The sequence below is a fragment of the Aethalodelphis obliquidens genome, unplaced genomic scaffold, assembly GCF_003676395.1.
Source record: "Aethalodelphis obliquidens isolate GAN/ISIS:26980383/991018 unplaced genomic scaffold, ASM367639v1 scaffold61, whole genome shotgun sequence".
NCBI lineage: Eukaryota > Metazoa > Chordata > Mammalia > Artiodactyla > Delphinidae > Aethalodelphis > Aethalodelphis obliquidens.
The window spans coordinates 2,944,218-2,965,909 of NW_020838005.1; the positions used below are offsets into that span (position 1 = coordinate 2,944,218).

Genomic DNA, 21,692 nt, shown 5'->3' on the forward strand with positions numbered 1-21,692 from the left:
CTTCAAAGCTGTCAAGGTCATCAGAAACGAGAAAAGCCTGAGAAATTGTCACAGACCATAGGAAGCTAATGTGGTATCCTGGAACTGAAAAAGAACAGTAGGGAAAAACTAGTGAAATCTGAACAAAACTGTGGAGTTTAGTTAGTAATCATATTCAAGTGTTAATCCCTTAGTTGTGACAAATGTACCATAGTAATGTAAGATGTAAACAATAGGAGAATCTAGGTGAGTGTAGATGGGAACTCTCTGTACTGTCCTTGTAACTCTTCTGTAAGTCCAAAATTATGATAAAATAAACTTATAGAAGACGAAAAGATCCAGCTCAGTTAACTCTTGTGTTATGTAGATTTTGTTCCATGACGCTTGAAAAATGGGGAACTTTTCTGTTATGTGTACATGTATTAAGTAGTTTCTGACTTGTGTATAAAAGCGAGGAAGATACCATCTCATGAAGGTGTGCGAGTTAACGACAGATGACATGAGGATCTCTGGTGCTTTGCTGCAGCAGTGGCTGAAGTTGAGCAGAGCAGCCTCATTGTCTGGGTTCCATTCCTATTTCATCACTGATTAGCTTAAAACTAACTGGAAGTAACTTTCATTAAATCACTATTGTTGATGAGTTCCATGTTAAGAAATAAATCTGGGATCCATTTTTGTCAGAGTGAGATCTCTCGCAGAGATCCGTGGTCACGGGTAGAGTTATGCAACTGTTGCAGATGTGTTGTTCTTTTAAGTCTTCAATTTTTGCATATTAGAAGTTTATGCATCCTAACAAAAGCATGTTAATTTTCTCCAGCCATTATTCTGTTTTCTTCCTCCCTTAGATGTGTTGAGTTTAAGTGTCTGAGTATATGTTGTGTACATGCTCTGTGCAAGACAAATCCTCTGAAGAGATCATCTGTCAGTGTTTCTTTGCAGATGAGGAATTTGAAGTTCATGAAGATTAATCGACTTACTCACTGTCAAATTATTACTTAATAGCAGAGCTGAGGCTGTTTGCCCAGTTGTCTTGTTGCTCTTCCCTAATGGTTAATGAAGAGCCAGGGCTTGTAGGGAAAGGGTGAAAAGAGAGGAGGATTTCAGGGAAAATGAGAGCAGAATGTGAAAGGATATTGGCAGGATAAGCACATTGATGTTTCTCTTATATTCTCTAACATTTTAGATATTTTAAAGACACTAGTATCTTTATGCATTAAAATTTTTTTTGGATTATTTCAGTATGATGACTTATGACATGAAGTGACGTGAAGTTCCAAGGGAATGAATGCTTTGTGGCTTCTGATATAAATTATGAAGTAGTTTTCTACAGTAATAATATATACTTCTATATACAGTGTAGGCAAATACCAGCCTTATGAACAATTAGTATTTTCCCTCTAGTTTAGGAGATAGAAAATGGTGTCTTGTTAAAAATTTTATTTAATTTGATTTGACTGGCTCTTTCCTTATGTTTTACTAGTATTTCCCCTTCTGTGAATTGTTCTCCTATGTTATATGAACTGTTTCTAGAAATACAAGTATTTTTCCTAGTCCACTTGTCTTCTATTTAGTTATTGTGTAAAAATCACATTTTTATTTTATTACATCTATAGATTTTAATCTTCTGGTGTAGTTCTACCTCTCCAGAAATCTTATATGAATTAATTCTGTTTGTTTGTTTTTTTCCCCTGATGGAGCACATACAGAAGGGCTGAAGGAAGGGGGAGAGGAAAAAAGGTATTTCAGGCAAGGTAGACAATATATCCAAGCTAAAGAAGGAGTAGTTGAGGGTGGGCAAAAGTATGTATGTGGGAGGTGTAAAAACCTCAGTTTCACTAGAGAATTTGGTGAGTGCTATGGTACTAGGAAGTAGGATGGTATACCTAAGGGAGGTCTTCATACTGTGGAGGAGATTGAATGCCAGGCAGTACTTCAAAAATCTTCTGTAATCCTTAGAGGACCTTGAAGGTTTTAGAGCAGGAAAGCATCTTGTAACCAGTAAGTAAAACGTAAGAGACAGATTTTGGCATGTCTGAGATGAGATTCCAGTAGTTGGATTTTGTTCTTGTTTTCTTATGGTATAATTTACATACAGTGAAATTTCTCCTTTTATGTATAGTTCTTCAAGCTTTGATAAAAACCGTACAGTCACTACCATAGTCAACATAAAAAGCAGGTCTGTCACTCCAAAAAGTTTCATGTCCCCTTGTAGTCAACCTCTACCCCACGCCTATCCCTGTAGTTATACCTTTTCCAGAATGTCAGATAAATGGAATCATGTAGTGTGTAGCCTTTTGAATCTGGCTTCTATCGCTTAGCATAATGCGTTTTGAATTTTATCCATGTTACTGCTTCTATTGGTAGTTTGTTCCTTTTTCTTTTTTGCTGAGTGGTGCTTCATTGCATGGATATATACCTCATTTTGTTTATTCATTCACCAGTTGAGGATCATTTGGTTTGTGTCCAGTTTTTGGTGATTACAAATAAAGCTGCTATAAACATTTGCATTCAGATTTTTGTGTGAATATAAGTTTTCATTTGACTTGGGTAAACATCTAGTAATGTGGTTGTTGGGTTGCATGGTGTTTGTTTTTAGCTTTATGAGAAACTGCCAAATTTTTCCCCCAAAGTGGGTTGCCTTCCTACCAACTGTATGTGAGGGCTCCAGTTGCTCAATACCAGCACCAGCCATTGTCAATTTTTAGATAAAAGTTTAGTCATTTGAGTGGTGTGTAGTGCTACCTCATTACTTTTTTTTACTTTGTAGAGATTCGTCTGTCATTCGTGTATCTGTTACAGGTCTCCCTGTCTACGCTCTGGTCACCAATTCCGTAATGCTCTGATCGTTTTGTTTCTGTTCAGTAGGATCAAATATGATTTGTAACTTTTTTTTAACTCAGCGATATAATGTAGATAACATTCTTTCTCAGCACAATAGATATTTTTTTGTACTGAGCATGGGAAGTACATGTGGACAAACTATGGAAGGATATACTATACTGAAATTCTCTCAAAAGAGGGGTTAAGAGTAGATGACTATAGTTTTTTACAAAGTAGTTATTTGTGTGATCAAAAAAAAAGAGTAAAGTTAATTTTAATTCCATTACTGAAATTGGTCTTACAGAAGTCATAACATATATAAATATCAATACATCTCATACAAATTTTGCAATTTGCATGAGTTTGCTTAAAAGATTGTTCATTCATTACCTATGGTTATCCCTTGTGGTGGGATTTCAGGTTTTTTATTCTTTCAGTTTTTATAAGTTGGTTTGTTTTATAGTGATCGTTGTATCTCTTTTTTTAAAAAAGAACAATACTATCTTAAATATTTATATACTTATGTTCCTATAAATCTTTTAAAATATTTTTATTGCAGTACTGATTTTTATCTTTGCCCTTAGAGTTTTAAGGTTACTAAGTGGTTGATTAGAACCAGTGGTTATTAATCTTTAGCTAATTTTATTGTGATTGAGAATGTGGTCTTTATAAGTAAAATTTTTTAAGGGGCTCTGTTGCTGCACCTGAGTTTTTTAAATTGCAAAGCTCTTTGGAAGAAATACGTATTTTTATATTGGTATGAAGGGGTGTGTGTGTGTGTGTGTGTGTGTGTGTGTGTGTGTGTGTGTGTGTGTATCAATTATATTTTTCAAGTGTCTGTCCTTTCTCCCTTCCCTGCCTCCCTACTTATTTTTTTATTTTTTTTTTTGCGGTATGCGGGCCTCTCACTGTTGTAGCCTCTCCCGTTGCGGAGCACAGGCTCCGGACACACAGGCTCAGCAGCCACGGTTCACGGGCCCAGCCGCTCCGTGGCATGTGGGATCTTCCCGGACCGGGGCACGAACCCGTGTCCCCTGCATCGGCAGGCAGACTCTCAACCACTGCGCCGCCAGGGAAGCCCTCCCTACCTATTTTTAATCTGTCAGGTGTGGAAAAGGATTTGTCCACCTTCTCTAATTATTGTCAACTCTTCTATTCCTAATAACTCTGAAGTATATGAAGTATAAAGTAAAAATCTTTGAGTATGAAGATTTATGACCATTATATCTTCACCATACCTTTTATCAAATATATACATATTAGTAGACTCTAGTCCTATTGAATTCTTTTTTTTACCTAATTTTACCAATGATTAAAGGCATTATTGGCACTTACTAGGCATGGGCTGAGTATGCTAGCTATTCTGCAGTTTGCAGGACAGTCTTGAACAGGAAGAAGTTGTTCCATGGTCTGCATGATTTAGAATATTCTGCCAAATGTTCTTGGTGCTGAAAAAGACTTTATTTTCTAAGCCTAAAACCCAACTCTATTTGGTACTTTTAGTATGTGTTTAATGTGTATACTAAAGTTTACTTTGTAAATCAGGGGAAGATTATGCTTTGAAATGTTGGAATTCTTCATGATTTTGCAGTCACATCACTAACAAAAAACTAATGAAGTTTATTGAGTTGCCACTACTGTATACCTTTGTAAGTCTGCATTTATCCCTTGGTTGGATTATTCTACATATACTGTCATCATGCTTGAGCACTGGTCATTTTTCCAAATATTCCCCACCTTTTTTCCTGGGACTGCAGTGATAGGTATGTTAGAACACTTGATATTGTCCTACAAATCAAGACTTTGTTCTCTTTCTCCCCCCACTCTGCGTCATTTTGTTTTGATTCTGTTACTAGGCCTTCAAGTTCTTGACCTTTTCTACTGCAGCATCTAATCTGTTAATCCTATCTGGTGTATCTTTCATTTCAAATTGTGTACTTTTCATTTTCACATGTTCCTTCTTTGTCTTGAGCACATGGAGCATATTTACAACAGCTATTTTTTTTTTTTTTTACAACAGCTATTTTAAGGCCCTTGTCTTCTAAAAATGATTCTTCCATCATTTTTGTCATTTCTGGTTCTGTTTCTATTGGTTTGTTTTTCTTCTGGTTATAGGTCGTATTTTCCTGCTTCCTTACATTCCTGGTGATTTTAGATGCCAGACATGAATTTACGTTGTTGTCGGATTCCGTCCTTGCACGTGTTTAAGTTACTTGAGATCAGTTTTTCAATGTTTGCTTTTAAGCTTTGTCAGGACAAATTCAATATGGTGCTGACTTAGTCTCGCCACTAAGGTGATACCCTTCTGAGGACTCTACCTCATGCCTTATTAATTATGAGGTTTCTTTACTCTGACTGAGTGGGAGACCTCTTTATTCTGAACACTTGTAAACTTTCTGATGGTTCTTTTCTAGGCCTTGTGGAGTGGCACACCACATGTCTTCAGATCAGTACTAAACCAAAGATTTTTAGTGATCTCTGTAGATCCCTTGAACTTTCTCTTTGTACTCTATCCACAAAAATCTAGCTGCTTTGGCTTTCCCTAACCCCCAGTTTCTGACTCCACAACTCGGTGAGGTTGCTGGCCTATGTTTGGATTCTTCCTGACTCACTGCACTGTCCAGGTGGTAAGTTAGGGCAAATACAGGGCTCACTTACTCTTCTCTAAGGGTTCACAGTCCTAAACTCCATGTTGTCCATTGTCTGAAAACAGTTTCATATATTTTGTTCCGTTTTCTAGTCATTCATAGCTAGAGGTTGAATCCAGATTGTCTTACTCCCGCATGGCCAGAAGCGGAAGACCAATTACAGATTTTTAATTTTGACTTCTGTCTTTCACTTCAGCCTTTTGAAAGAGGAAGTGCAAAGTTAACTTCACATTTTTATTGGTACTTTTTTGGGACATCTTCGTTTATGCAGTTAGCTGTAGTGTTCTTTGTTAACCTTTGTTTTTACTGAAATGTAACAAAAAGGAAAGGAGACTGATTACCTAGTAGAGTTTTGTGGGAAATTAAATATTATTTGCAAAAAGGCAAGATTCAGTATAGTCAACTTGCTAATAAGCTCATTTTCTTCCAGGTGTGAAAGTTTCATTTGATACCTAGAAGGCCACGCTGGCAGGTGCTCTTGCAGCAAGTCTTCGCAGACGCTTGCTTTTTTCGTCAGAGCGGTCCCTTTTGAGATAATATCAAAAATGTAGAATTTTAAGAAACAGTGGTTATTCATACAATTTTTGTGAACCTCTTGTCATGAGATTTATGCTATCTTGTGATGCATAAAGTAGCTAGGCCGGAATTTTTTAGAATTATTTGCTGCAGCAATGTTTATAGTATTTTATGAATTTTAACCTTTAAAATTTTCTTCTATGTTACTTAGCTTTAAAGACTAATCATATTGAGGGGTACTTAGCACAGTACCCAGCACTGTGTAAGTGTGAGCTGCTCTTATGGGGGGGCTCTTAATACTGATGTCTCAGTGATAGCACAGTAAGTGCTCAGTAATGTTTTTGTGAGCAAGTGAATTTGCGACACGGGTTAAAGTATATGCATTTTTTTCTGGGCGGAATAAGAATAAATAACAGGTTGGACCAGGTTAAGTTAAATTTAGGATTAAGTAAAAATGTTTGTGATCTGACATAATTTTATTGAAAAAATACTGCACATTCTTGTTTCATTAAAAAGTGTATCTGTATTTAACAATGAAAGTTCTCTTAGGTCAGTAAAAAAATTTTTTTTAAATAAAGACTAATCATATTGAGAAAAATACAGCATCAGGTTTGTCAGCATTCAGTGGATGCTATGTTAACTGTTTCAAGTGAAACTTTTGGGAATCTATAATCCAGATGGGTAAAAATATGTAAGCAGCTTATTCTAGTTGATTCCTCCCCATTTATTTTTAAAATGAAGGGAGCCTCTTTATATATTTACTCAGTCTTTATGCTTAGAATTCATTTTATAATTGTTTATTTTGCCTTACAATATTCCTTCTTTGGTTCTCTTAAACATTTACTAAATCTTTTCTTGGTTAACTGTTTATCTGTTGTGATTACATTCTGCTTTAAGCCCCTTTAGACGGTAGAATTTCGACTGGATCACCCAGCCCCTTGAATATAGCAGGTGCTGAAAAAAATGCTCAGTTTTATGGTAGGGCTACAAGTAACTGTAATGTGGTCATTAGTAAATAGTATAAAGGTGATGTAGTTTGACTCTAAATGTTTTATTGAACACGGACATTTTGGCAATGAAAAAGAAGGAGTAAACTGAACACATGTATTATTTCTTTATTCATCATCCAGTGATTTATAGGATTCTGTGCTGCCACCTTATCCATATGATTGTTCACACCTGCTAAATTTGAATCTTGGCTCTGACACTTGACAGAGGTGTGATAGGCAAGTTACTTAATCTCTCCGTGCTTTCGTACACTCCTATTAATTGAAGATGATGTCTATATCATAGTGGTATTAGAAGGATAAAATAAGGATATATGTAAATGCTCACTTAGTATAGTGCTTGGCACATTATAGTTGTACCTGTCTGTAGACAGTGTGTGCTTTGACATTAGTTTGTTGTGTCTCTGTACCCACATAAGTCATATTTGTTCATTTAATGTTAATATCCAATTATATTAATATTCTAGAGCAGGGGTTGAGGAGCATTTTTTGTAAAGGGCCAGATAGTAAATATTTTCAGTCTGTCTCTACTGTTCAACCCTGCTGTTGTCAAGTGAAAGCAGCCAAAGACAATATATAAACAAATGGTCATGGCTGGGTTCCAGTAAAACATTATTTACATAAACAGCTGGTGGGCCATAATTTTCCAACCTGTGTACTAGAGGTTACTTTTATATTTCCTCATTATCGGATGTTTGAAATACGTTCAGCTTATTTCATAACAGGCACATCTCAGATATTGAGGGTTTGGCTCCAGATGACTGCAGTAAATAGAGTCACATGAAATTTTTTGGTTTCCCAACGCATATAAAAGTTGTTTGCACTACACTGTTAAGTGTGCGATAGCATTTATGTCTAAAAAAACAATGTACATACCTTAATTGAAAAAACACTTTATTTAAAAAAACTGCTGTCATAATCTTTTTTGCAATAGTAATATCAAAGATCACTGATCACAGATCACTGTTAAAAATAAAATAATAATAATAATGAAAAAGTTTGGCATATTGAGAGAATAACCAAAATGTGACACAGAAAGGAAGTGAGCAAATGCTGTTGGAAAAATAGTGCTGATAGACTTCGTCCTTGCAGGGCTGCCACAAACCTCCAATTTGTAAAAAAACGCAGTACCTGCGAAGAATGGTAAAGGGAAGTGCAATAAAATGAAGTATGCCTGTATGTAAATAATTCACCTATAACCGTGTTGGTACTAATTTTAATTGGTTTCTTTCAAATTATTTATTTGGACTGTAGTCCTGAAATGGAATTATAAAATCAATGAGTAACCCCATAAAGTGTCTTACAGTGCAGGAGTTGAAGTATTTAGAGAATGTCAGAGCTAATAATAATTTGATCACTTAATATTTAGTCATTATTGTTAATTACTACCATTTATAGATACTATCTATTAATTTTCCCTCATCTGATTTTTATGCTGAGCGTGTTATACTTTTGAACCTTCGGTTGTCTGATTGATTGTGTCCTATTCTGTTTATTAGAGTACATAAGAAATAGAGAAGGTAGGTAACAAGGGGATGGTGTGGTGTGCCTGATGAAGTGAAAAAAGACCAGTAACACTGCTGTTGTCATTCCCACCACCACCAATTACCGTTCCACCCCCAAAAGAAAGTGATTATTTCACCTTCTTAGGAGGAAACCTGGGCGCTGACAGTCTAGAACGAAGAGGTTGGAAGAAATTAGAGTTCCATTTTGTGTAACACATTATAAATTCCTTGGTTTTTATTAATAGTATATAGAATATCATAACAAAGGTCAAAAACATTGTGTTAAGTTTTCTTACCAAAAATCAGATTGTGCCTTTTAAATCTTGCTTTAGTGTGTGCCTAAAATGGCTGTGTGTTGACTTAAGGCACAGTAGGACCGTTGTCTGATGTTCTGATAGAGTCCTTCCTTTTTATTAACTGTATTAGAATGTTCTTTAGATGATTAACACAGGTGTTTTTTTCCATTGTGAAATAACATTTTTATTGGTCATAGGAAAGATTCTTATTTTTCTCTTTAGAAGAGGAAGTTTTTTGTTGGTTTATGAGAACAGACCTAGTTGATGTGTTATACCGGACCCTGCCTTGAGTTCAGTAATATGACTCTAACAGTGAGGTTAATGTCTTTGCCTTTTTAAAGTATATGATAGTGACTTTAATCTCAAGAGTAAAGTGTTCTCAAGTTTTTGAGGCTTTCATTAACAGTTTGTTTTAAAAATAGTATCCAGGAATCTAAATTTTCATGAAATGCATTTATATTTTCAGCCTGCTCCTTGAGGTAACAATCTGGGTGTGTGTGTGCACAGTAGTTCTGTTTTACCCATAGTGCACTGTTTAAAGGTTCAAAATTCTCCTAGTTCCAGCATTCTTGGCTTTGCAGTAGAAGTCAGTGTCCACTCTGTAATGTTTTAGACCTAGGCTGTCCAGTATGATAGCCCCTAGACACATGGCTAAAGTTAAAAATTCAGGAGCCACATGTGGCTAGCGATTACTGTATTGAACAGCGCAGATATAGGACACCTCCATGGGAACGAGAGAGTTCTGTCGAACAGTGCTGTTGTAGACTTCCTGCAGTCATCTACTCTGTAATATTTTTCAATGGCATAGGAATCAGAACATTAGAAGAATATTTTCTAGGAGCAGAATTACTGTTACTTTCAAATACATAGATAGCAGTGTTTGACCAACCTCATTTGGGTATCAGTGCACATGATGTGGGAGCACTATTTTTAGAGCCATGCTTCCTCATCTTTTACACATCCTGGCACACTTGAAAACAGAAATGTTTGTATGGCACACTGAGGTAAACTGAGGTAAAGAGCTTTCTCAGAACTGGAGGTTACAGGTTTGGGTGCTTGCCGTATCCAGGCAAACCCATATCCCCTTCTTGGCACGCCAGGGTGTAGAAGCACATACAGCTCAAAGCTCAGTTTCATAGCATACTCCATAACGGATTCCTGGATATTTTTCTTGGTCTACAAAGCAGAATTTGATCTTATTCTCCCTTTTATTCATCATTTTTATATGTCATATTCTCAGTGAGACCTTGTGAGATCTAGGCATTTTACAACTCAAAAACACTTTAAAAGCAGTCGTACACTTGGAGATTTAATAGGTGCTTGTGTATATGGTGGCTCTCTCACACATGTGTGGATGGCCAGGCATCCAGAAATCATGGTGTTTCTTTTCTCCCCTTTCTTTTATTGTGGGGAAGGAGGAGGGAACACCATGGCGTGGTACCTATTTAACTTCATCATACAAGGCAGGAAAATAATTTACTTATCTGAAATATGGCTATATTAAATATATGCAGTATAAAAATCACAGCAAGGAGGCCATGAGTCTGCCTGCCCACCCCTCCCCCAAATAAAATTCCTCTACACTACTCACTAAGCGTCAGTGGCTTGGTTAGCTATTTCTAAAATTTTCTGTTTGTTCATTGGCTTTTGGCAAGATAGTCACAAACAGTAGTGTCTTAAAAATATCTAAAATGAGAAAATTGTATGCCTTTCACTCAATATTTCTCTCCCTCAAGGATTTAAAGTGGGTTGACTTTTATGGTATAGATCTTTGTTTCTTGTCGTTTCCTGACGTTCAGCCTCTCACTGTGTAGGCCATTTGTTTCTAGGGTTCCTCAGTCTGTCTCAAGTGTACCTCTTAGAGTTTTGTACCCTTGCTGCAAAGCTGGTTTGGTACTAAACACGTATCATTTCACTTTACTCTGCAGTTCTTGTTGTAAAATAACCATTCTTAGCATAAGAAGTGACACATTGTAAGGGCAGATGTCTTACTATTCCTGTTGCGTCCTGCACTAAATTATTGGTCTTTTCCTCTTCTCCTTCCTCCCCTCCACACCCCATGCATGTGCTCCCCCCATGCACGTGCACACACGTCTCCTTCCCTTCCCCATCCGATGTTCAGTGACCTCATTATAACCAGCTATGTGAGTCAGTAACGTCTTCAGTACTTGGGGGTATTGTGCCTGCTGTTTTATTCCTTGATTCTTGTTCTGTCTCTAAGAATAATACAGGTGTGGAATCCCTACTGCCACCACCCCCATCCCAGATCTCCTCAATCCTCTTATTATAATGATCTCCTTACTGACTTAATCACCTCTAGATTTCCCCCTGTCCAGTTCACCTAAGGAAGATCGACATTTCTCCCCATTAGAAATGGAGCCCATCCTGCAGCATTCTGTCCTCCCTGCTTTTTACTACTGCCCAACAGAGAGGCCAGCCAGGCTGGTCATACCGTGATCACTGACATATGCCCTGTTAAGTCTTATCTGTAATAGTTCATCTACCTAACAAGGAATTAATTTAGGTGGTTGCAACAATTTGGACCTGGGGAAAGAGGAAATAATTTAAATACTGAGCCTACTCTTCCTGTTATTCCATGGAGTGAAAAGGAGAATGAATCTGGAGTTGGTATCGGGTGTGAGCATTTCACCAAGCCAAGAGCATACACTACAGTCGAGAGATAAGGTGTTTTTGGTGAAGCATGACTTTATATTCAAATTAACTAGTTCATTTGATGAGTTAGCCAAAGAAACCACAAGCTATCAATGCTGTAGGGAAAATTGGCTGAGTTGGACTTAAAAGAACAAGAGAAAGAGTTTACATTTCCAAAGTGGTGTCTGTCTGAGGGATTTGAATTTAAAGATAATTTTTACTATGTATGGCTTTTACCTTATTCCCTGATTTTAGAATCTAACCTTCAAATAAGATGTAACTATTTGTTCTGATATTGTTAGCTCCTACTTACTTTCTCTCTGTAACTATACTATAATGTGCTTTAAGTGCAGGGACTATGTATGTTTTTAATCCTTTATTATATTTACTACAGAGGTAAATACAGTACAGAGCACCTAATAGAATGGCTTTTAAGTATTTAGATGTTGGGCTTTACAGAATAGTACAGTATATTCAGTTTTACACCGTGGTGTTGCATTTGCATGTAGTGTAAACACTAGATTTATTCTTTCCTCCTGATACCACCGGCCACGGTGAGTTGTCTGGGCTAAAGGTTTTAACCTGGAGGTGGGATGCTGTCCAAACCTTTTGAAATTATATGCAAATTTTTGTGTGTACTTAAATATGTACAGTTTCTTGGGAGAGCATGTGAACTTTCAGTAGGTTCTCAGAGTGTTCCAAAAAGGTAAGGTGCCTTGGACCTAGACAATGGAGGAAGCAAAGAAAGCTTTCTAAAATCAAGCTGAACTTGGAAAAATCACTAAAATGAAAAAATGGTAGAATGCTGTGCTGGACAGGTTATTGATATGATACAATACATTGGTCAGTAAGTTTTAAAATTTAAAGTATACAGTGTTCTTTACTATATAAAGTTACATTTTAAAATTCTTACGGTTAGCTAATATAGGCAAGAAAATGACCCTTCTCTTATGGTAAAAGTTTGATTGTTTATGTAACATGCGTATGATAGGGTCTTTCCTAATATGGCATAATGCTTGTGAAAATGGTGAATTGTTTAGTGTAATTGCTTTATCTTAATGCCCAATTCTGTAACTTAGATTTTTTTCTTTAGGAAAATGGCTCTGGTGTCAAAAAGCAAGGAAAAAAACCCTGATAATTTTATTTGAACTTGACTGTGAAGTTAGCACCGACTTTGGGTGTAACATGACTGATTCTAGTAGCCCCTGCTGTGTTTGGGAGCCACAAGAAGAGCTGTGCATGTTGAAGGTGCATAGCACAAAGCATTGCTGGTATAAGTGTGTTCTATTTGCAAACATTTGTTTAAGAAGCCATAATTTTAATTTATATATTTATGATTGTTAAATTTCCACCTGCAATTATTTTTACATTTAAAAAATTTTCCCATTTTATTTATATCTGTCTTAATTTTATAGACCATTTTTGGGTTTGCATAAAGAAGCTTATCAAAAGTATATCAGAAAGAAAATTAGCACAATAATTATCGATATTAATGTTTAATGGTGCTGTCATAGAATGTTTCACAAATTGTTGATTTCCTTACATTCATGAATTTAGTGAAATATTAATAAAGTGCTTGTGTTTATTATTTGTCGTGTTCCTGTTTGTTAAAATAGTGTCACTGGTTTACTCTGGGGAGTTTTTTTTCTTCTGGGTGAAGCAAAATATTCATGAAAGAACTTTAGATTTACTTTATTTCTGATGGCAGGTTGATATATAGACTTGGAATATATTAGGAAAAACATGCTAAGTTCTCATTAAGAAACTCTATAGTGAGTTGAGAAAGAACTAATGTCTTTTTCATTTTTGTTTCACTTATACAGCAGATATAATTTCTACAGTAGAATTTAATCATTCTGGAGAATTACTAGCAACCGGAGATAAAGGTGGTAGAGTCGTCATCTTTCAACAGGAGCAGGAGGTAAGTATTTAAAGTTTAATATCTAAATTTCAGTTTGCTCTTGGGACTGGAGCTTATGCTGGAGAATCTCATCAGAGGATGTTGGCAGATTTGTAAAGTGTGTTTATCGAGCAGAGTATCCAATGTATAGATGGCTCTGATTCTCTTAGCTCTGTGTGTGTGTATGTGTACGTGTGTGTGTTGTTTTGATTTAATTGTGAGAAGATTTGGTTAGAGAAAGGGGTGGGAAGTGTGGAATAAAAGATTTTAACTGGTTTTAAAGCCTTGGCCCTCTTTTGTTTTTCCTCTTAAAATTCCATAAAAGCAAAATTGCTTTGACCTCTTTTCAGTGCATAGTTTGCTTTGTGTAATTGGGGGTGGGAGCGTAGTTTAAAGAAAAAGCTGCTTAATTATTTTGACATCAGTTTATACTAATACTATTACTGTGATTTAAATATAAAGGTTTTAAATGACAGGTGCATGTATACGCATGTAACGTAATTTATAAGCTCAGTACCCCTCTTAAAGTGGAGTTGATTTGAAAATTGTTTCCCTTTCTCTTTGAAGAAAGGAATTTCTCATTACAGAATCTGCGATTAAAGTAGGGTTTGATTTTGTTTTGGGTACAACTTAGGCACACTTCTAAATCTGATTGACAAGATTTCTCACTAAAATTTTATGCTGAACAAAATTTGTCACAATGGATTTTCCCTTAGTCTCTCCCTCCATTTGTAGATCAAAGTTAAACCTTTATCATTTGTTTCCAAACATTCTGCCCCTGTCTATCTATAAGATATTCAAGAAGAGTTAAAAGTAATGTGGATAAAATGCAGGGTTTTACAAATAGATGTCTAAATCATAACACAGAGTTAGCTTTTAAAGGATTGTGAAATTCCTTAAATAAGCAAGAATCTAGTAATAATACTACTACTTTGCACTTCTATAGCGCCTTTGACCTGAGGATCTCAAAGTGCTTTACAAACACTAATGAATTAATCCTCACAACACCCAGTGAGGTAGGTAATTTAATTTTAAAAGAAATGATTAATAGTGTCTGATTCGAAGATGCACAAACACTAAATATGTCTCCTTTTATTTATTATTTTTTTTTGGTTGGAAGAAAATATGAAAATAAGACTCAAGCTTTTCTTGACAGAGAATGATCATGTGGGAAGGGGGGCAAAATCAGTTTTCTGTTCCTGTTTTCAAGCAGCTAAAAAATGTGACCATAAGAATTTTGAAATACTTAAGAGTCGAAATGGAACCTTACAGGTCATTACCATTTCCCTTTATTTACAAATGAGAAAGCCAGGCTATTAAGAGATCACTTGATTTCTTCGTGGCAGAGCTAACAACCAGAACCCAGAACTTCCAACATGTTATCTCTCAGTGCGCTCTAATGTCTTTCATGTTAGGTAACCAAAATGTGAGTGTTAATTTTGTTATGCAGAATTTAGAGCTGGCTTTCCCGTAGGCATTTTCTGCCCTTCCGTGTATTTTTTTTTTTTTAACTGAAAATTAATGGCAGTCTACACTTTTGTTTTAAAGAAGGGTGTTTGGAGAAAAGCATTTAAAATTAAGTTTGCTTCCTAGGCACTTCCATCTTGAAGGGCTTTACATTGAGGGTTTCTGAGAGAGCCTACATTTCAAATGGGGGCTTTGTGTTATTTAAAAGTGTAAGTTGTCTGTCATTCTTAACTGCATTTAAGAGTTAAAGACAAAAATTAATTATCTGGAAACTCAGATTAGTAGCGTGTCTTTTGAAAATTATTTAATGTAAATATCAGTGTATTTTTTAAGGGATAGATTAAATAACAAAGATGGTAATTATTGGCTTTCCCTCTTGAAACTTGATCTTGTTAATATTAATCTGATGCACTTTACCTAATATATTTTCCACATTTTTAAGCCCCGTCTTATACTGGAGCTTCTAATATAATGCTGTCTTCAGGACATTCAGCGTCTATGTCATTGGTTATAAATGTGTGTACCTTACATTTATATCAATACCTAATATATTTAGGTTAGATTTTATGAGTTCATAGCTATACGTCTGTAAAATAGTGTTACAGTTTAAAAACTGGAAGAAAGCCTAGAGATAGTCTTTTCCTAATATTTAGGTAAATCCTAGCAAAAGTTTACATAACAAAGTTATATTGCTTAGTTTAATAGCAAAGCTCTGGGATTAGAACTTGGATCTCTAAATTTTAATCCAGCCTTTTCTAACAACCACAGCTATTATACATCCATTCCAAGGTACACTGGCGCTTAACAAGTGAGCATTTCTTAGACCCTGATGATGATGCTAGCTCTCTTTGCAAAGCACAATGATGCTTGAACCATCGCGTCTGCAGTGTCAGCGTTCCTGGCTAAAACTCACTTGACTGGAGATTTACGTATTTCCACTCACTCTTTTTATTGCCCTTAATTAAGAAGAAAAGATCATACTGTAGCAGCAGTGAACCTTGCACATCAAACTTTGACATCTTTAACCCACCTTTCTGTCTCACTTTTACCCTTCAGGTGTGGCAGGTCCCCTTCCTGTCATCCTGTCAGGCACACTTTGCTGCCTGTCCATCTGTTTCCCAGGCAGAGAAACTGGGTGGTCAATAAACAGGGTCTTCATTCAGTTCGAGTATATTTCAGCCTGGTGTTCCTGTAACATTTTCTGCTGTTATTTAATAGTATTTTTATAACTAACACGTTTGAATAGTTTTCTATTTGACAGAATCTCTGTGATAGAAGCAGGGTGTGTAGGGAAATTGAGGCACAAGGGTAAATCGATTTTAGGCATCATGTGCATCACATGGTCAGAGTCCAAAATTTTGAGTCTAATCCAGTGTTCTTTATAGCATGTCCTGAAATAACTGACCCATCTTACTAATTTTCACAGCTTGTATATAATGGCTTTTGACAACAAAGTGGATGGTGGGATACATTCCTTCTGATAATGATAATTTGGAGGGAGATTCCATGCAGCTGTTACGTTGTGGTGTTCCGTAGTTTTTAAGGGATCTTTGTTTCTGTGGGTGCTCATATTAGGTGATCAGTAGTTGTTGAGGTAGTTGATTTCCTGTTGGCTTTGGATTGCTCAGAACTTCTTCTCGTTCCTCTGAGGCTTTTTGATATACATGATAAGCTAAAGTGTTGGGGGAGGGTTGATATTTTTAAGGGACAGTTAAGGATAAAAGTGAGCAGAGAGGTGGTTCCTTTCTGATTTCTTTCTGGATCGTTATGCAGCATTTGTTTTCTGTTTTCTGTGACTGCTGGTTACTTTCTAGGATTTCTTTCTCATTTTTTTGTTCTTAATGTGGTATTCCCAAAACTCCTTAACAGAGTACAGAAGAAAGCTTAGTGTGCTTATCTCAAAAGATGGATAGTATTGTTAATATGTTTGTATTCCCTTTCTGAATTATTTAGAAAGACTGGAATGGGACTCAAAATCAAGATGTGGTGTAACAGAATTCAATATCGTTTATAGAAAGGGCTTGGTTTAGTCAGTTGTTTAAGTGAAGGGACAGATCCTACTGTTTTAGAGTGATGTGGCACTGTTCACTTAACATAGTACTTCCCGTGCGCCAAGCAGAATAGCAGATTTAGAGACATTGGAGAGTAATGGTTGAAGGGACTAAGGCTGTAAAGCCAGGAGAAGAAGAGACTACGAAGAGTCTTGTAACTTAGGGGTTCATGTGGAAGAAGAGATTAGTTTATTTTGTGTATGGAAATAAGTACACAAGAATTGGATGCCCGTCTGTCAGGAATATTGTGGAAAGAATATGAGAAGTTCAAGAAAATACTACCACTGTGGTTTCTTCCAAATCAAAATATCTATAAAATAAGCTTCCTTTTCTAAGCTACCGGGCTTTACCTGTCTTCATTTTTCATTCAATTTTTTAATCTAAGGTTGTGCTTTCAGAGTACAAAATGTTAGAATCACCTAAAAGTGCAGCTAACCACCTAAAAATTTTAACCAGAATGTTAAAATGCAGATTCCTAGATTGTACTTCAAAACCACTAAGTCAGAATTTCTGGAAGCCAGAGAGACACCATCACTTTTCCTCTTTTTATTTATTTATTTATTTATTCATTCATTTACTTACTTACTTTTAATAAACTCCTTTGGGGACTTAACCTGTTAGAAAATTAAAATTAAAATTGACTGCATTCCAATACCAGGATAATGAAGCTCCAAAATACAGCTTCAAGTCTATCTTTTCTAAAAATATGTTTAAACTGTTTTTCCAAGATAGATCATGCATATAGAAAAATGCATAGAATTATATGTGTACAGTTCTATGGATTTTCACAACAAATACATTAGTGTAACTATCATCTGGGTGAAGAAATGGGATATTACTGGCACTCCAGAAGCCTCTCTATCCTGTCACTACTAGCCCCTATCCCGAACTAACCGTGAATTTGTTTTGCCTGTTTTGAACTTTATATGTATATGGTGTGTTCATAGAAATTAAGAGCTAAAATTTATAGGGTTTGCAGGGGTTCTTAATCCTTTCTGTGCCGTAGCTTCCTTCAGTAGCCTGGTAAAGTCTGTGGACTTCTCAAGAATGTTTTAATTGCATAAAATACATAGGATTGTGAAGGAAACTATTGAAATATATTTTTCAATTTATTAAAAATACTTATTTTTGAGCAATATGTGTTTTTTTGTGACTAACAGCTGAAGTGTGATTTTAAAACATGTCATTTCTATAGTGACAAAGTCATGGTATTGCTAATACTGTGGCCTGCTGCTACATCCATAATTGAAAGAAATGCTGAATTTCAGCTAGAGATTAGTAAAAGTAACATGTAAATTTCTACCACATCCGAGTTTATAAAATCCCATGGACCCTTGGGAGTTGAGTAGTCTGTGGGCCCCAAATTTGTAACCTCTGGTAATGCAATCTCTTTTTACCAATAAAGAAACTGGGGGGCTCAGACAGCAGGTTTACTCGTGGAAAGTTGTACAGTTAACAAAGAAGTGAACCCTTGCTCTAGAACCCTTATATCCCAATTCCCTGTCCATTGCTTTTCCCATTCTGACATGGGTATAGCAACAACAGTTTATATGCCAGACCCTCTGCCAAGCTCCCTAAATCTTATTAATCTTCATAGTAAAATAACGAAGATGTTACGCACACTTAGTATGTCTCAATTTATTACAGATTTATAAATGAATTGAGATTTAGCGAAGATAAATGTCTTCTCTAAGATCACACAGCTAGTCAAGTAGGTAAAAAAAAAAGCTAATTCTGTATAAATTGGGATGAACATCCACAATGAAAAAAAAATCTTACTCCTCTAAGTAATGAGCCTAAGTGGTATAAATCACACAAGAAAATCAGTTTCATTAACTTTATAGTAATGAGAAAAGTACTTATCAGACTTTTTAATAGTAGCCATTAAGGTATGATGTTTTCTCTATAGAGGCTTAGAGAAGGAAAAGTTGGAACGAGTTTGAAAGACCTGCACGTTTAAAGACCTGGGTTCTAGTCCTCATTTGTATTTACTCATCCAGCCAGCCACCCCTCTTGTTCAGCCATCTGTTATCCAGATTGCTAGTCTCAGTTTACCTCGTAATATTCCCAGTAATTAAAATTTTTTGCCCTATGCCCTGCTCTTATTCTGTGTCATGCTTTAGAAATAAATTGTCCTGGGTAGTTAGATAATCTGAATAATAGCACATTGACTATTTTAGATTTTGGCACCCATAACCCCCATGTTGTTCAAGGGTCAACTACATTTTGAAATATAAAACAAATGGTTGTCTCTAACAAGTAATAGAATTAAAGGAGCATTAAAAAACAGTAACTAAGTTTTCTTAGTGCTCTATTTGGAAGCTTAAAAATGTCCTTTTTTTGGGGTTTCCCTGGTGGCGCAGTGGTTGAGAGTCCGCCTGCTGATGCAGGGGACACGGGTTCGTGCCCCTGTCCGGGAAGATGCCACATGCCGTGGGGCGGCTGGGCCCATGAGCCATGGCTGCTGAGCCTGCGCGTCTGAAGCCTGTGCTCCGCAACAGGAGAGGCCACAACAGTGAGGCCCGCGTACCGCAAAAAAAAAAAAAAAAAAAAAAAGTCCTTTTTTTTTCTCATTTTTATGTGATCAAAGGAAAATACATTTAATGTTTCCTAAAATTTTTTATGTTTTGGTCTAGGAGCAAAGTAAATATTTTCTGTATTTTCACAGAGTTTCATTTAAAGCAGAGGAAGTTAGTAAAAACACAAGGCAGTTTTTTATATATTTAGAATTAGCTGTTATAGAACATCAAGTGATGTTCCTTCAAAGAAGTCATTTTTAACTCTTGATTATTCTTAATATGTTTATCGTGGAAAATATGAAAACTGTATCATTTCCACAAAGAATAAGATAAAAATCCAAAATCATCCCATCACATGAATAGAGATCAATTTATGTATCTGTGTTTATTCTGGGGCTCTACTTTGTTTTGTAGAAAAAGTATCATGTTGTATGTATCATTCTGTAACTTCTAATGTTTTCTTGCATTAATCTCAGTCTCAGTCAGGGAAGTGAAGAGACTATTGCAAACCCTGAGTGGAAACAAGTGCATGTGTCATTTGGAAGAATCATAGTCTGTCTTTATAACTTAAATGACACAGTTTAACAAACATGTAGCTTGTGGAATCTGCAGAAGGTATTAATTAGCAAGGAAGCATTGCGCATAAATTAACATGGTTGAGAAACATTGATCTCTGTATGAATTTAATTGGCTCTATAGCATTTCATAATTTACTTGACTTAGGTTGTTTATGCATTAAGTTGTTCATACATCTTTGCATCATTGTTTTTCATTAGGTTATACTTTGAAGTGGAATTGTTCAGTACCTTTTTAAGGCTTTCAATAAGTATGGACAAATTATCCTCCAGAAAAGCTGTGTAAATTTATACTTCTCTCAGTAGTGTATGACTTTGTCCATATTCTCATCATTAAAACAGTGGTCATTATCATGTTTTTTTATTCTTCATCAGTTTAAAGGCAAAACATTATTCCTTAATTTTGAATACTAATGATGATGAGTAGTTACACATATATTTATTTACTGATCATTTTTTAGGTAAATGACCTTTTCATCTTTCAGAGGAGGGTGTTAATATTTTTCCTACTTATTTTTAAGGACCTTTTACACATGAAAGGTAGTAACCTGTTGTCTTAAGATGCACTTTTCCCCCAGTATACTTTTTTTAACCTTTAAATATTCTTCCTAGTCGGACAGACGTCCACCTTTCTCTGCTCTTTGCTTTCATTTTTATACTTAGAAGCTCTTTTTCACTTCAGAATTATATAGAAATTTGCCATTGTACTTTCTTTTGGCTGCTTTTATTTACTTTTAATTATTCCCTCTGGAATTTATTTTTGTGTAAGAAATGAAGTTCTAATTCTCTTTCCAAATGTTTGTTTGGCTCAAACATCATTGGATTTTACTGCTGTTTTATATTCTGTTTTGGCTTGTCTGAACCTCAGAGGCATACTTGAGGTCATGACACTACCATTATAGATCATGGCGAGGCCCTTTCTTTAAGTAAACAAACACGTGCACGCATGTGTGTAGTCACACGTACGTTAACTTATTTGCATAATGTGCTCCCATTCTCCCATGCACCTCTCCCTTCATAGATAACCATTTGAATGTGTTCTTATAATTTGTATTTTGTTTTTGAGTGCTGTTTGTTATTTAATTGTGGCAAAATATCCATGTGTACAATTTTGCCAACCACATATACATTGTTATGCAACAGAACCCCCAGTTCTGCATAACTGAAACTCTGTACCCACCGAACAGCAACTTCCTTCTTCCTCCCTCCAGTCCCTGGCAGTCACCATTCTTTCTGTTTCTATGAGGTTGACTACTTTAGATACCCCGTATAAGTGGAATTATGCAGTACTTGTCATTTTTGACTGGCTTATTTCACTTGGCATAATGTCCTTAAGGTTCATCCATGTTGTAGCCTATGACAGGAGTTCCTTTTTTTTTTTAAGGATGAATAATATTCCATTAAATGTATATTATACACACACACACCACATTTTCTTTATTCATTTATCAGTTGATGGACATTTAGGTTGTTTCCACTTCTTAGCTATTGTGAATAATCTCATTTGAGATTCTGTTTTCAATTATTTTGGATATATACCAGATTGCTGGATCATATGGTAGTTGTTTGTTTTTTTTTTCCCCCATCTGTGCCTTGTGGCATGCAGGATCTTAGTTCCCTGACAGGGGATCGAACCTGTGCCCCCTGTAGTGGAAACGTGGAGTCTTAACCACTGGAACGCTAGGGAAGTACTTTTTTTTTTTTTAATAAATTTATTTATTTTTGGCTGCGCTGGGTCTTTGTTGCTGTGTGTGGGC

At 35.9% G+C, this 21,692-nt stretch overlaps 1 protein-coding gene across 5 annotated transcripts in view; it reads left to right on the plus strand.

Moving 5' to 3' along the window:
* PPP2R2A (protein phosphatase 2 regulatory subunit Balpha) overlaps positions 1-21,692 on the plus strand; it is an 84,423-nt gene that overhangs the window by 41,664 nt on the left and 21,067 nt on the right. For all 5 annotated transcript variants that reach the window (XM_027088039.1, XM_027088040.1, XM_027088042.1 and 2 more), the window contains one exon: positions 13,247-13,344. In XM_027088039.1, the coding sequence (XP_026943840.1) occupies positions 13,247-13,344 (98 nt within the window). The remainder of the gene's footprint in view (positions 1-13,246; positions 13,345-21,692) is intronic.